Source organism: Cebus imitator, unplaced genomic scaffold (genome assembly GCF_001604975.1).
Source record: "Cebus imitator isolate Cc_AM_T3 unplaced genomic scaffold, Cebus_imitator-1.0 Scaffold223, whole genome shotgun sequence".
Lineage (NCBI taxonomy): Eukaryota > Metazoa > Chordata > Mammalia > Primates > Cebidae > Cebus > Cebus imitator.
Genome location: NW_016107538.1, coordinates 2,650,253 through 2,665,050, shown reverse-complemented (window position 1 = coordinate 2,665,050; position 14,798 = coordinate 2,650,253). Strand labels below are relative to the sequence as shown.

Below are 14,798 nucleotides of genomic sequence, written 5' to 3'. Positions count from 1 at the left end.
CTGTGTTGGGCATATCACAGAGGGGTCTTCAGTTCGATGGGATAGGGAGGAGAGATGGGCCAGATGACTCCAGGTCCCTGCCAGTGTGGGTGCCACATGTGTGTGGGACTGCACAGTCGGGAGGCTTCATCCCAGAAAGCCTTCCCTCGGGCACCAAAGATCAACACCCACAACCTCAGGTTGACCATGGCCAATCCCTGCTCCTGAAATACAAGGCATGTTTTCCTGGTGCTGGTGAAATCCTGGGGACACAACTGAAGTTTGTTTTAAAGCAAAGACTATAATTTCCAGGTCATATGGTTCAGACACAGGTTCAAACAAGCATTTCATACTAATTCCTGAATACTGGGATCTGAGAAACTCTAAAGGTTGAAATCTTGGCATGTTGACCACATATTCCACCCTCTATACCTCCCTTGCACCACCAGGGTCTCGGCATCCCATAGGAGCCTGTAAAATCCAGAGCCATTACTTGAGTAGAGATTAAAGGTTGTTTCCGGGCACCACAAAGATTTTAAATTGTAAAACATGAACCCATCAACGCAGAAGGTCTCTGTGTCTTCTAAAATCTGGCCAAAAGTGGAGCAGCAGACAAGGAAATGGTCTGATGCCCTTGCCAAAATGACAGTGTCACCAAATGGGTAAACAAGTCTAGAATCATTCTGAAGACAGAGATGATAGGAGACCATCAAGGGCTCATGCTGGGGGCTGCTGAGGCTGGCGAGATTTTGTTTTTCTCATTTTAAACCCAAAGCATTGATCGAATGCCACACACAACCTATTGATAGTCATGAGTTTGCTGCTGCTGCTGCTGTTTAAATGGAAAAGAAGAGAAGTAAGTGGTCACCTTCTCAGTGGCTGGTGCTGGCCCTGCCCACACTCTGTTGTCACTGAGAAATGAGGGGCTCCAGGGACTGCCCTAGACAATGGAGGTGGCCGAGGACGCTTGGGGACAGACAATTCCCTTCATACTTCAGTGTAGAGCACTGGCCTCCTCTTTAAAAACAAAAATGATTCAAGAAGGGACACATTTTTTGTGCCTAACACCTCAGCATGAAAGAATCTATCAACTACATTTTCTTCGGAGACAAAGGGGACAGGGCCTGAGAGACAGATTTGACTGATGACAAACTCTGTCTGGGTCCTGCCTCAGTTAAGAGTCCCTGAAGCTGATGAAGACCACCCAGGGACCAGGGCAAGCCAGGACTGTGGTCTTCCAGCTCCTGGGCTCCCAAGTTGCCTGTGGCCTGATTTCAGTATTCTGACCCATTCTGCTACATGTCAGGTCCACACAAATTAAATAAAGAGCAGGGAACGCTTCTGAGAGCTTGGACTTGATATTTGGATCTTGGAGATTTCGAAACAAAAAGCACTGGTTCATTCAATAGCATGGAAAATGTTTTGCCTGACTCCTCTGGGTCAGTAGATTTCAAACCCACCCATACATTCTTGGTTAAGGAGGCTTGGCACAGCCTCTCCCTTCGCCAGAGCCTTCCAGGTTGTATCAGTTTGCAAACTAAAGCTCCAGGAACTGGCCTCATTCAAAGCTACCCCATGGACCTTGCCTGCCATGCCCTGGGGCTCCACTCTCTTACTCAAGGCAGAGAGAACCTACTTGTTACTCAAAACCAATTTTCTAACATAAAATCATGTTCATAGGTATTTTCTGATTGTGAAAATAAAAGATCTCAATGTGGAAAATAGGTAAAATGATTTTTATCAGCAAAAGAAAACAGCCAAAGTGATAAGAATCCCATCACCCAAAATAATCACTGAAAATATACTGACGCATTTCTACCTTGTACAATTTCTGTTATATTCTGCCTTATGGAGGCTTCGGGACTGTCACTCCGAGTTGGAATTAAACAGACCGTCAAGAAACCCATGGAAGACAGAGCAGCACTAAGGAAATCACAAAAGTTAGAAATGCATGGGTATGCACCACCTCCTTCCTAGTGTGTGTGGGGGGAGGTTGAGATGGTCTGTGATTCTGTTTACCCCTCACTCTCTGTTCCCACTGTTCTGCCCTGCTCTCTGTCCCTCGTCTAAGCCAAGCTCCTTACCTCCGCAGCCATCTTCCACTTGCTGGTCCTTCTATACGGAACCTCCCCCAGATGTTCATACGGCTGACTCCTGGCCACCCTCAAGGGGTAACCCCTCAAGGAGACCTTCCTTCATCACTGCAATCCCTCTTTATCCCATTGCCCTGTCTTACACAGTTCTTACCCTTGCCCCCAAATTCTCCATGTTTATTGACTGGTTTACCCAGTAAAACATAAGCTCTTGTTCACTCTTGTAACCTTAGCACCTACAATAGTATCTGGCACGTGACAGCTGTTCAAGGTATAGCCCTGCACAAAAGATTAGAAGAGAAAAGGAGAGACTCCCGATGTGGGAATTGCATGCTTCAGGAAGTGAGAGAATGCTGAAATTCCAAGATGAGAGGAAGGGAGATGGGAAGTGAAATGTAAGAGAAGCAGCAGTCAATCATTCAGGTAGATTCCTATGGGCCTTTGTTAAAGATTTTCATCTGAAGATTAAGACCAATGAAGGGCCTCTGAAAGGTTTCAAAATGAGGAACAATATAATTAGGTTTGTGTTTTTTTTTAATATCAGCCTGGATTCCATATTAAAAATGAGTCACACGGGAGCAAAAAAGCGTTCAGGCAAACTAGTTAGGAGGCTGTCCTGATGCCTCTGACAAATGAGGAGGCAGCGTGACCACAGGTGGGCAACAGGAATTGGAATGACAGGGTGGCCTGAGGGACCTGTGACGATGCTGAGAAGAGAAAGAAGGAAACACGTGAAGGCAGACTCTAGATGTTTGGTTTGCCAGCTGGTGAGGCAGCATTCTCTAAAATACTAGAAAGTGGCCAAGGGGCAGATTTGGCAGAGGAAGATATGGACTGACTCTGGCACAGTGGCTTGGGGGCCTCTCCTAGATATCCCAAGGAAACTGGCCAGTAGATAGCTGGGTAAACAGGTCTGAGATTCATAAGAGAGGTCTCAACTGGAGGAAAATAAAGATTCAAGAGATGTCATTAAATAATCATAAGACTTCACTTATACTTGGAGAGGCAGTAGCAATAGAGAGAAGCTTCGAAGGATTCTAAAGTCTCTGAGAAGAGTCCGTGTGAGAATGGTGGGGTTGCTGACAGAGCCCAAGGTGCAGCAGAGATGGACTCTTTGAAGAATGCTAAAATAACTGGGTCTTACAGAACTGCATAGGGCCCAACTGAGCTATTGCAGAAGAGTGTGACTGGGTATGGGAATGGGTGGTCAAACCCTCAAAGGGAAGTATTCCACACCAGGCTTACAGGGGGCTACTTGCTGCCAGGCTTCTATGAGTTGAGAAGCCATGCTTCCCCCAAGGCCCAATGGCTACATTTCTCAGCCTTCCTTGTAAACAGGTGTAGGTGTGACCGTGTGACTCATTCTTCCCCGCCTCCTTTCTCCCCTTACTGCTTGCATCGTGGATGAGACGGCAGGAGCTCTAGCAGCCTTCTGCTTCCTGAAGATGACAGTCAAGAGATGGTAAAGAAATGAGCTAGAAAGTGCCTGAATCTCTGACAACTTCGTGGAACCTCCATGCCTCTCTCTGGCTACCGACTTCCAGACTTATTTTAAAAGAGAGAAAAATAACTGATCTTAGTTACGCCCCTACTACTTGAAGATGTTCTCTTATACACAGTCAACACTAATCCTAACTAGAACACTAGCCAACTGGTCTACTCCATCCCCTGCCTTGCTCTACCCTTACCTTAGGTCACGTCATTGCCCTAACAGGGAATATCCTTCTCCCCCTTGTCTGTATTGACTTGAATCCTGCCCCTGCTTTAGAGGACGGATCAAATTAGGATGGATCAAATTCTACCTCCCACCATAGATTTCCCTTCCGCTTCCTCCCCTGAACTCGGGCACTGTCTGCCTGCCTCCCCTTGGGTATCTAGGCTGTGCTGCCTTCCCAGGGAGTGATTCACACTTCCATACTTATCTCCTGACTCCTTGACCAGGCTCGGGACCATCAAGGCAAGGCCCAAGCTTTCCAGGGTCAGAGAGTCACTGGACACAAGGTCATATCCCCACACTAAGTCTCTCTTACCTCTGCCCACACAAGACAGATGAGCAGTCGGGGGTGGGGAGGATCAGGGATGCCAGAAAGTATGCAAACACATTTAGAAAAACGAGACGGCAGGCGGAGTTAAGGTCAGTTAGTTAAAACTCTAAAACTATTTCTAATATTAAGATGTAGCTTAGGGGCAAGATCTGGTATGTCTTTTTCAAACTATACAACCTAGATGTTAGACTGCCCTATGGCACGATGCCAGGGGGCCCCATTCATGTAGAAAACAACATGAATGGCAACCCCAGAGAGAGGTGTAGTGTTGTGGTCATGCCCCAAGAATAACAAGTCCGTTCGGAAAAAAAACAGCAAGTCAGGTGGTGCAGTGGCTCACGTCTATAATCACAGCACCTTGGGAGGCCAAGGTGGGCAGATCACCTGAAGTTAGGAGTTCGAGACCAGCCTGGCCAAAATGGTGAAACCCTGTCTCTACTAAAAATACAAAAATTAGCCAGGTGTGGTGGCACACACCTGTAATCCCAGCTACTCAGGAGGCTAAGGCAGGAGAATCACTTGAACCCAGGGGGCAGAGGTTGTAGTGAGCTGAGATCTCACCATTGCACACCAAACTGGATGACAGAGTGCGACTCCATCTCAGAAAAACAAAACCAAAGAAAACAACAGATTTTCACACTTGCAACATACTCTTCACAAATCGATGTCAATAATGAATTACTTTTGATTACTTAACAAGTATTTTTTTCAAACATTCTAAGAGCAAATACAGACAAGGTAAATGGTTTGCAATGAACATAGTTCATTTGTAAAGGCAGTATAATGTTTTTAAAATCATGCAATTTTTTCAGCTTATTGTTTGCTGCCACAATTGTTAAATTCAATTGAAGAGGCCCCTGAGGATTTGCCACTCAGGGCTGAAATCCTAACAAGTGCTACCACTTTGGGGAAAATAGCAGTAGAGACAAATGCCACTGGGGACGTGTAAACAGAAGCTTCAAATTTAGATTAAACCTGAGTGGAGTGGAAACACACCCAGCGAGTTCAGGGGCAGTGTCCTGATGTTTTTAAAACGCCCTGATTGTGAGAGCTGAGAGGGGAGATGTGAAGAACGGACACTCTGGGGTCCTCACCGAAAGCAACAAGGCCAATTTGAAACCCACACTAAGGAGGCATTGTAAATGAACCCAAGAACATAAGCTGGGCACAGAAGGAACAAGTTGAGAGATAAGAAGTTTCCTGATTAAAACCAACTGACAGCTATTTCCAACCGCAGAAGACACCGAATGCAAGTCAGTTAACAGGCTACAGGTCAATATCACTTCCCTTCCAGATGGTTTAAGCACAACTTAGCAACTCCCCTGCCACCTCATTTCTGCTGAAACTCAGTCGGGTTTTAATACTCCTGCCAAAACTGCCCCCTTCTGGGCCCAAGAGTCCAGGATTCCTTGCCAACCTGCGTGGCCAGATGCCACTTGGGGATGGCGCCTGTGAGCACCAAAGCCTGCCCTTTTCGGGCTGAGTCACTACTTGAAACCACCAGGTGTCAGTAGCGAGTATGGAGACTCCCATCCGCAGTGCTCAGGGAACTTCAGCCAGACCCTGAAGGGGGAGAAACCAGATGCTGTGGCTTTGGGGACAAGCAGTGTGCTACGGTCACATTCTCAGGCACTCATGAGTATTTCATTTACTCAGTTGCCAACTCACCATCCAAACCCACCATGCAATATCTGGGATGGCTCTAATTCAATGTGTTTCACACACTCAGAGACAAGATTAAACACTGCTCTCACTTCAGTAGAACTGGGATCTTTTCTCTGCTCCCTCCCCAGCCCAGAAGGTAAAAACATAAAGCAGGGTTTTCTACTCCTTGCTTATCTTCTCCATATAAATTACCAAATGAGCATTTTAGCAGTTTCTATTTGTACTGTGTTTCAAGGAATTTTGTTTATAATGCTTCAGCCACATGCTTAGGTATTACTAGGTACGGAGCCGTGCGAGGCAAAAGTCCAGCAAAGAAACGATTATGCAAAGCCAGAACCAAAGGCCACTTCACTGCCTGCTTTATTGAGCTGGATCTAAATTGGTTTCTCTCATCTGGTGTAGCATCTTGAACATATATACTAGATTTATGAGTAACTGCAGAAATATTTAAATCTGTATTTCTGTGGCCTTTTAAACCCTGAATGTCAGGAAAGCTCTGCCGTATCTCTAGGTACTTCCAGGCTGAGGACACATCTTTTGGAACAAAAGGCCACGTGGATCCAGGTCCACGGAGTCTCAGCATCAATTGTTGTGGCCTACTCAGCCACCAAAATAGCTCATCCTATTTACCTCTGCCTGTCTGCAACCAAAGACGCAGAGCTCCTGGCTGGGCATTCTTTTCCTTCTGGGTGCTTGGGGTATCTAGTTGGTGCTTCTGCTGCCAACTATCCCTTAACTTGACCCTCAGGAAGCCTGGCTTCCACATCTCACAATCAAAGATGCTGAGGACAGAGGAGAAATACAGTCTTCTGGATAAAGAGCCCCCAGGGCTCAGCTTAGGGTTTTGCAAATAGCTTCAAGTCCTCATCCTGCAATAAGGAAATATTCAAAGGTTTTGATGCTAGGTGGCATCACTGAGGCCCAAGACAGGGAAAGGCCATTAGTCTTGTGTCCATGTAACTGATTGTACAGTGAGATAGCCCCACCGTCACTACAGCAGAAAGCAGCAGGACATTTCTGAATAGAGACAGCCACCAAACCAGAGATACATGTTTGATCAGATATCCCAAGGGGGTTTGCCTGAGGTTTAGCTATCATACCACCTCTACAGCTCCCAGGTTCACATTTTTTTTAATCACAAAAGGCATTATCCTAAGTGATCAGGAGTCCACTAAGGGCATGTGTCTAGGCAGAGAGAATCACATTGATGCCCAGGATCTCAGCTTCCCCAGCGAGATCACCACCTCTCCCCTTTTGCCCTGGACTCATGACCCCCTGTCACATCCCACCCCACCCCAGCAACAACGTTCTGGCTTGTGTCTTCCAATAAGCGTTTCCAGGTATGGACGGAGAAACACGTTACAGGCATCTAAGGACAAGCTCGTGGAGCACAAAACCAGCCTCACCGTTTGCTGACGATGAGAAACAGTGGTGGACGTTTCCCGAAGAAGAGGTGCTACAGTTCTGCCAGAGATCAGTTGAGTGCCCATTGCCCACGATCCATTGCTAGAGAGAATCAGATAGATATCCTGAGTCAGGGAGGAATGAGGAGTGAAGGAAAGGGGGAAGGAGAAAGCCCCAGGGATGGTGAAAACACCCTCATCCACCTGGCTACCCCCCACCCCTGCATGGTAAGAGCCAATGTTTGATGACTTAAAAGCACTTTGTAAATGGAAAAGTTTCACATGCACACGGAAGCAATTATGTGTAGAAATGTTTACTATAGTAGAAGGAACCATACACTCAACCTCCTGAGACATTTCTGTCCCAGCATCTCTGGGGGTCATTCCCCCAGCCCACCTCTCTGAGCCTGTTTCTTTGTTTATAACTCCTATCAATCTGCCATTATTATCGCCAGGCACAATGAAGATACTGTGAAGATGCTTACAAATGTCACGCATCCCCAACATAATTATTTCTCGCAGAGACTAGAAAATCATGCTTACAAATGTGCCTTCAATTAAGAGGTAAAAGCCACCATGGTAAAACTGCCTGAATGTCTGGTCATCTTCATCGCCAAGAAAATAACTTTAAGATCTAATGGGCTAGATGGTTTTGTAACAGAAGTTACTCTGACGGCCTGTTCCTCTCAGTGGAAGCCTTACTAACAAGGTGTTCTGCTTATGCCATAAAGCTGACATGGGACCTGTGAGCTCTCTTCCGAAAACTTTAACTTTCCAATTTTAAGTCCTAAAAGGGTGTTTTATAAATTAGGTCACCCATCTCAGTTATGGTTTGGAGAAAAACACACACAGACATTTTCATAAATATTCTTCTTCAACGAAGCTGCATGGACCCAAAAAAATGCTAAACCATCTTATCAAATGAAGATCGGGGACTAGCCTAGATCTGCTCTGAAGGTATTTGGCTGAGATGCCTGCGCAGCTAACCCAGCCCAGGGCTCGCTTCCTTCCTATCGCTGAATCTGCTCTCCTTTTCTCAAAGCAACTGGAAGCGGGCAGATTGCCAGAAACGTCCCCGGGACGTCTGAGACTTCCAACTGTCTGCAAATAACACAGCACTGAACCAGAGGGAGCTAGGGCTGGGAACCCAGCTGGGGAAGGGCGGGCCGCGCAGGGAGCCTCCCCGCCAGGCACTCACGCTGACGATCGTGGAGACGAACAACAGCACCAGCACCGCGACGTGGAGGACGATGATACCCAGCAACAGGAGGAGCATTCTGGCGGCAAGTTCTGCTCAGCGGAGTTTCTGCCTGCGGGGAGAGCGCCGGGCGTGAGGCCGAACGCACTGGGCCGAGCGAGGGAGGCGCGCGCAGAGGGAGGGTCCCGCGCACTAGCGGAAGGCCCGGCCTGGCCCCGCGCCCGCAGCCCGCCCGCGCGGGTCTGGAGCCCTCGCGCCGCCCGCTGCCGAGAGGGGGCAGCAGCCGCCTGCAGGACCAGCGCCCAACGCCCGGCCGGGCCCGCCTGCAAGGGTACATCTTCTGCTTTTGGAACAAAATAGGCGGCGTGCACGTCTAAAATCATCCAGGGGACAGAGGGGATTCCAGAAAATATGAGCGGAGGCCACTGCACGCTTCCACCTACCGCGAGCGCCTCCCGGGGACCTCCCGGGAATGGGGAGAGGTCACGTTCGCCGAGACCCCGGTTCAGGGGGTGAATTCCCCCATGGGGGGTGGAGGTAGGGGTGACGGGAGTAGGCGCCCAGATTTCCGCCTGAGACCTGGAGACACCCGCGGGATGCGGTGGGGGAGACAGCGGCCAGGAGGCTGGTTTCCCAGACCCCAGCGCGCTGCGCATTCCGTTAGTCTCCAAGTTTCCACCCAATTCTGCCAGCGTAGAGGAACCGTCTGGCCCCAGCTCAGCCTCGCGCAGACTCCGGCGGCTCCGGAGAGGCGGTGCAGTGCCAGGGGAGTGTGGAAAGGAAAGAATGGCCTGGAAGGGTTGCCCGGACCCTGCGCTTCCCGTCCACCGAGCGCTTCCCCACGCAGTCCCTGGGGGCAGGGGGCATTCTGCTCCTGCACTAGACCCACGTGCTCGCCTGGGGGTCCAGTCTGCACCCCAGGCACTCAAAGCCAGGACACAGACCCCGTCAAGCCTGAGCTCTGGTCTGGACGCCGTGGAACAGCAGCCCAGGAGCCAGGACCGATGGGAGCAGATGTCCAGCGGGCGGGAGAGAGAGACGGAGAGTAAAAGGCTGAGTCCGAGAATTCCAGCCGGTCAGAGCCGGCAGGACACCTATCCAAAGTAATGCGGTCCTGGCCCGCCCCTCATTTTAGACTTTGGGGAACTGAAGGCTGGGATGACCTGTTAGAGGATATGCATGGCTGTGAACGATCTGGCTGAGACTCTGGGGACCATTTCAGGCAGAGTCTAGGACCAGGGAGACAACGTTTCAATTACTCAGTTTGCAAAGTACCCAATCCCAGGCCCCTCCGTTCCTCTCCACAAGCAACACTTTCAAAGAAACTCTGGAATGCACTGGAAGCAATAAACAAGGATTTTTGGTGACTCCCAGAGGGTTTAAATTAAACCAATGGCATGAGGCTGGGAACTGGGGAACCACAGTAGTTCAGCACTCTCGGGATGTCAGCCACAGGGACTGTTTTGCCAGTGCGTCCCAGAGTCGACGCCTCTTCAGCAAGGCGAAAACTGGGCCGCCCTTATGCTCTATCCAGACACCGGCACTATCACCCTTGCCCTGTAAGGGCTTACAGACCATAAAGGCCCTCCTCGTTGTATTACTCCAAGTCCCATTGGAAGGAAACAGGGCAGACCGGGGACCCTGTGGCCCTGGCAGAAGCCCCAGGGAGCCGGCAAAAACCCGCGCCTGATCTGCGCTTTCTGGCACCCTCTCTAGAAGATGCCCACATTTCTCCCCCATCTCCTCCACTCTCCCCACCAAATCACTTACAGCCCAAAGGAACAGCTGTCCCGATCCTCAGGATGGCTTCAAGCACAAACTCGGGTGCGTTGGCTCCGCTGCTGGCGTCGCCAAAGCTGCGCTGCGGGGCTGCGCGCGCGCGAAGCAAGGGGGCAGTGGGAGGCTCCCGGCGTTCCCCTTTAACGGGAACAACGCCCTGTTTGCGTCGCTGCAGTAGGGTGTGTCCCTAGGTCAGCGTGTGCGGGAGGGCGGGACTCCGGGAGGAGAGGGGGCAGGACAGAGGGAGGGCAGGAGACAGTTAACTTGGCTTTAAATGCACCTCAGGAAAAAGTCGGTCTCTGCAAAACCGCGGCGACTTTTACTCGAAACCAGAGGCCGCTGAGCTTTCTTGCCTCCCACCTCCCACCTCCCCTGGCCCGATGGAGATCATGGAAACCTAGTGTTGGCCGAGAAACTGGCCCCTCAGCCCCCTCAGCCCACCTGGGAAGAACCTGCCAGATGTAGCTCCGCAGATGCCCAGGGCTGCGCTTCTGGGCGCGCAGACGCCGACCGCGCCCACGCAGGGCCGGGGCAGGATTCCTCTCCCACTAATAGAGGGCAGCCGGCGCCTTAAGCGCTGGAAAAAGTCCCTCTCCTCTCGGGTACTAGAGCACCTGGCCTGTCCTGGCGTCTTAGCCGGGCGCACCTGCCCCTCTCTGGTCCCAGCTATTAGTGTGGGCACCTAGGAAGCATGCCGGCTTCCTAGGATTGGCGGGATCGATCTAGCGGGCTCTGTTTGGGTGCGAATTAGGGAAAGAAAAGTCTGGCCGACTACTAGACAGCGTGGCCTGGGATTGGGCTTCTGCTACCCCGGCCAAAACCAGACTACCACCGAATAAGCTCGAGGCAAAGTGTGCCCGCAGCAGTCGGTCTTAGCAGTCAGCATTGGCTGGCGTCCTGGCCATGGGGTTTGGGGGGCGGGTGCGAGGTGGCCATTTGAGGTGGAGTTGGAGCAGCCAAGGAAATCAGCTGATTCATAGCCTCCTGATGTGGCCCGCCCAGCGTTACAGGGAGAGAGGCTATCCTTCAGCCTCCGCTTGGCAGAGGCGTGCCTCACTGAGACGCTCGTGAGCAGGCCAGCCTTGATGCACGGGACAGGGAGCAGGAATGTGGATGATAAAGGTCTTTGCCTGAAGGTGCAGCAATTCATGCACGCGCGCGCACACACACACACACAGAGACACGCGCGCGCGCGCACACACACACACACACACACACACATTTCCCTACCTCTAGTGTACTGCGTCACAGAAGCTCATCACTCTCAATGATTCAAATAATTCAATATTATTGTACTATTTGAAAGGAGCTGCCATTTTACCTAATTGTATATTCTTACTGTGAGTAAAAATAAATTTGAAAAATTCTCCAAACAATGATCTTTTAAAAACTCTCATGTTAGATTAAAATGAAGCATGCTTATAAAAATTGTATTCAGTGCCCATTATATGCCAGGCACTTTGCGGGGTCTGTGAGAGACACTACGGTGCAGTGGTTAGGCACTCTGGCCCTGGACTCCAGCAAACCTGATCACCTTGCTTACATCTGTTGTGACTTTGGGCAATTTCTGAAGTTCAGTGAGCTTCAGTTTCCTCAGGTGCAAAAGGAACTAATAATCCCTGCTTTAAAGGTTTATGGTGATGATTGAAGGAGACAATATGTACAAAGCAGCTAACATAGTGTCTGCAACAGAATAAGGGCCCAGTGCCCGAATTACCACCACTGTTATTACATCACATTTAACTCTCACGTTAACCCTTCAGGGATGACCTGACCACCTCTGCACTAAAGTTGCTTGTAACTCTGATAAGGTAGGTAGGCAGGTAGGTAGGTAGATAGACAGACCGACAGACAGACAGACAGACAGATAGACAGATAGACAGATAGACAGATAGATAGAGATTTATAAATGAAAGTGCATATGCAATAGAAAAGTATAAAGACATGGAAGTGTTTTCTTTCCTCCATGGGTCATTTTATGGGTTAGATTTGCTCTAGAAATTATTACTTTATGTCATTTGGACTTTATCTAACCAACATTTATGTGATCACTACATTCTCAGAACTGTTCTAAGTAAGCACTTTACAAATATTAGCCTATCTAACTCAGGGTTTTCTTTCCCTTCCTTTCTGATTTTCAAATAAACTTTTTAATAAAGTATATATACATACAGAAAAGCGCACATATTGGGAGGCACAGCTCACTTCTGGCTTTTTTTTGAACCCAGTATTTTAATCCATAACCACTGGTCACAGCCGCACCATACACTGCCAGACAGGTAAACCCAACCCATCTGTTTCTCGCTGCCTCTGGCCTCCTGCCTGGCTCTCAGTGGTGGGAGAGGAAATGCTACTTAGTGCCTGCTGACCAGGCTTGCCGCACCCAGAGCCCGGCTGGCCAAGGATCTGCCACAGGTGGCAGCTTCTCCCTAACCTGCTTACCAAGGCCACCTGCCAGCTGCGTGCACACAGCTATTTTCCATGGAGGAAAAAGCATCTAGATCCCTTTCTTCCTTTCAATCTGGATGCATTAGGGTTTCCAGATGCTCTCAGATGGCCCTCTCACCTCCCCAGCCGGGGTGTATATCCACTTCTTAACCAAGGATGAAAAAAAGCCCTCTGAATCTCCAGTCAATTCCAACACAAATGCACTGTCTCCTCTGCAACCTTTTCATTTGCAGCTTGCAGGGGGTGGGGAATCAGGCAATTCTTGTAAAGCATAAACGCACATCCCCCAGAGGCACAGTTTGCCAATAAAACTCACCCGGCCGAACAGTATAACCCCTTCTTCCAAGCAGATTTCTTTGCAGTGAAATGCAAGGAATGCTAAGGCAAGGCCCTCCCCACAGCGCAGTCAGAGACCTGCAGCCGACAGACTAAGCCTGCAGCTTCCAACCAGGCTCCCCGAGATGTTCCCTGGTGGTGCTCCCTGTAACTGAAGCCAGACCAGGCGTCTTTCCAGTTTATTCAGGGGCTGGTCCAATGCTGGGATATGTCATGGTGGCCTGAGAAGTTCTCAGCCTCTACTATTTAAAGAGACAGTGTCCAACTTTGTGTGATTTCCAGGGCATGGAGAAACTGGAACTGGAAGGGAGAAGAGCTTTGAGTATGTCTGAAACCTGTGATGCCAAGGCTGTTCTCTCTGGAAGTGCCAACCTGTGTAATAGCCAAGAGACCCCACTGATTCTCAGTGCCCTCCCCTCTCCTCCCAGTGAATTCTGCAGAGATTAAATATAAATATACTGTGTGAAGGGTCTGTGTCTACAGCGTTACATATGTACAGGTAAGTTTTATTTTAAATAAACATCATTTTAAGGAGCCCAGACATTGCACAGATAATCTCTCACAGCATCACAGCAGTGAACCAAATGTCTCAAGAATCATCAGATCAAGTCTGCTTTGTTCCAACCCCTGGATGGAAAGACTCTCTGCTACCTGCCCTGTCTACCTAGACTCCATCACAAATGATCACATGTATTCATTGTACATTAGAATAAAACTTAGACAGGCCAGATGCAGTGGCTCGAACCTGTAATCCCAGCACTTTGGGAGGCTGAGGTGAATACATCACCTGAAGTCAGGAATTTGAGACCAGCCTGACCAACATGGCAAAATCCCATCTCTACTAAAAATACAAAAATTAGCCGCATGTGGTGGTGGACACCTATAATCCAGCTACTCAGGAGGCTGAGGCAGGAGAATCACTCAAACCCAGGCGGCAGAGGTTGAAGTGAGCTGAGATTGCGCCATTGCACTCTAGCCTGGGCAACAAGAGTGAAACTCTGTCTCAAAAAAAAAAAAAAAAAAAAAACTGAGTGGGTTCTTCCGACTGTCTTTAATGTGCCCTCATCAAGCTGACCTTCATGAGATAAACTTAATGCAAGTAAACAACCTCTATTGAAAACGTTCTAACCTGTCAGGCAGGATAGCCTGGAAGAGCAATTGGAAAGTCTTGGAGAGGGAGGTGAAGGAAGTCATGGAAGTTTTTAGGTTCTTTGCAGCATACCCACTCCGCTCTCAGAATGTCCACCATCCCTTGAACTTCTTCTAGCTGGCAGCTCCAACACAAGGGGACTGGATTTCATTGCATGAGTTTCCTGGAATTCTGGCACTTGGGGCATAAGACTTCGTCTTGCTTCAGGGATCCCCAGTTTGGAGAGACCTGGAGAGTTTGGAGAAGTCCCTCCCTGTCACACACTTTATGTGTGGCTGGACTCCCAAGTCACAAGCGCCTCTCAGTGACTCTCTCCCTTGTTCTGCCCGAAGCCAGCATCTGCTCACAGCCAGCATCGCAGCCAGTGCCAATAAAACAGTTTCACCTTTCTCTCTTTGCTGAAATTATTTTTATTTTTCCTAGCAGTGGTTCTTTAGAATCACTCAAGAGCTTTGCGAATGACCTAGCCTGGGCCATGCTCAGAGAAGCTGACTCAGGTGGTTTGGGATGGGGCTCAGGTATGGGCAATTTCCAGTGTCTCTCTTTCCCCTGGATGTTTCGTTGTCCAGCCAGGTTGTCACGTAGAGTTAGATTGTCCCTGATTTCCTCCCAGCTCCCTTCTGTTATGGAACCCAAATGAAGACGAGGTGCAATGTGAGCCACTGAAGTATTATACAGGTTATACGTCAGTTCTGCCAGGCA

The 14,798-nt window shown here is 49.3% G+C and overlaps 1 protein-coding gene across 3 annotated transcripts in view; it reads right to left on the bottom strand.

The window, feature by feature from the left end:
- The window catches only part of PMP22 (peripheral myelin protein 22), a 34,098-nt gene extending 20,968 nt beyond the window's left edge, over positions 1-13,130 (bottom strand). The window contains exons 1-3 of one of the 3 annotated variants that reach the window (XM_037727239.1): positions 12,927-13,130; positions 8,384-8,495; positions 7,189-7,288 (exon numbers count right to left, since the gene is read on the bottom strand). In XM_037727239.1, the coding sequence (XP_037583167.1) occupies positions 7,189-7,288; positions 8,384-8,461 (178 nt within the window). In that variant the 5' untranslated portion in view covers positions 8,462-8,495; positions 12,927-13,130. Of the gene's footprint in view, positions 1-7,188; positions 7,289-8,383; positions 8,576-10,153; positions 10,310-12,926 lie in introns of those variants that run through there. The other 2 variants (XM_037727238.1, XM_017496851.2) reach the window with 2 other exon arrangements.
- Between the last annotated feature and the right edge of the window lie 1,668 nt (positions 13,131-14,798).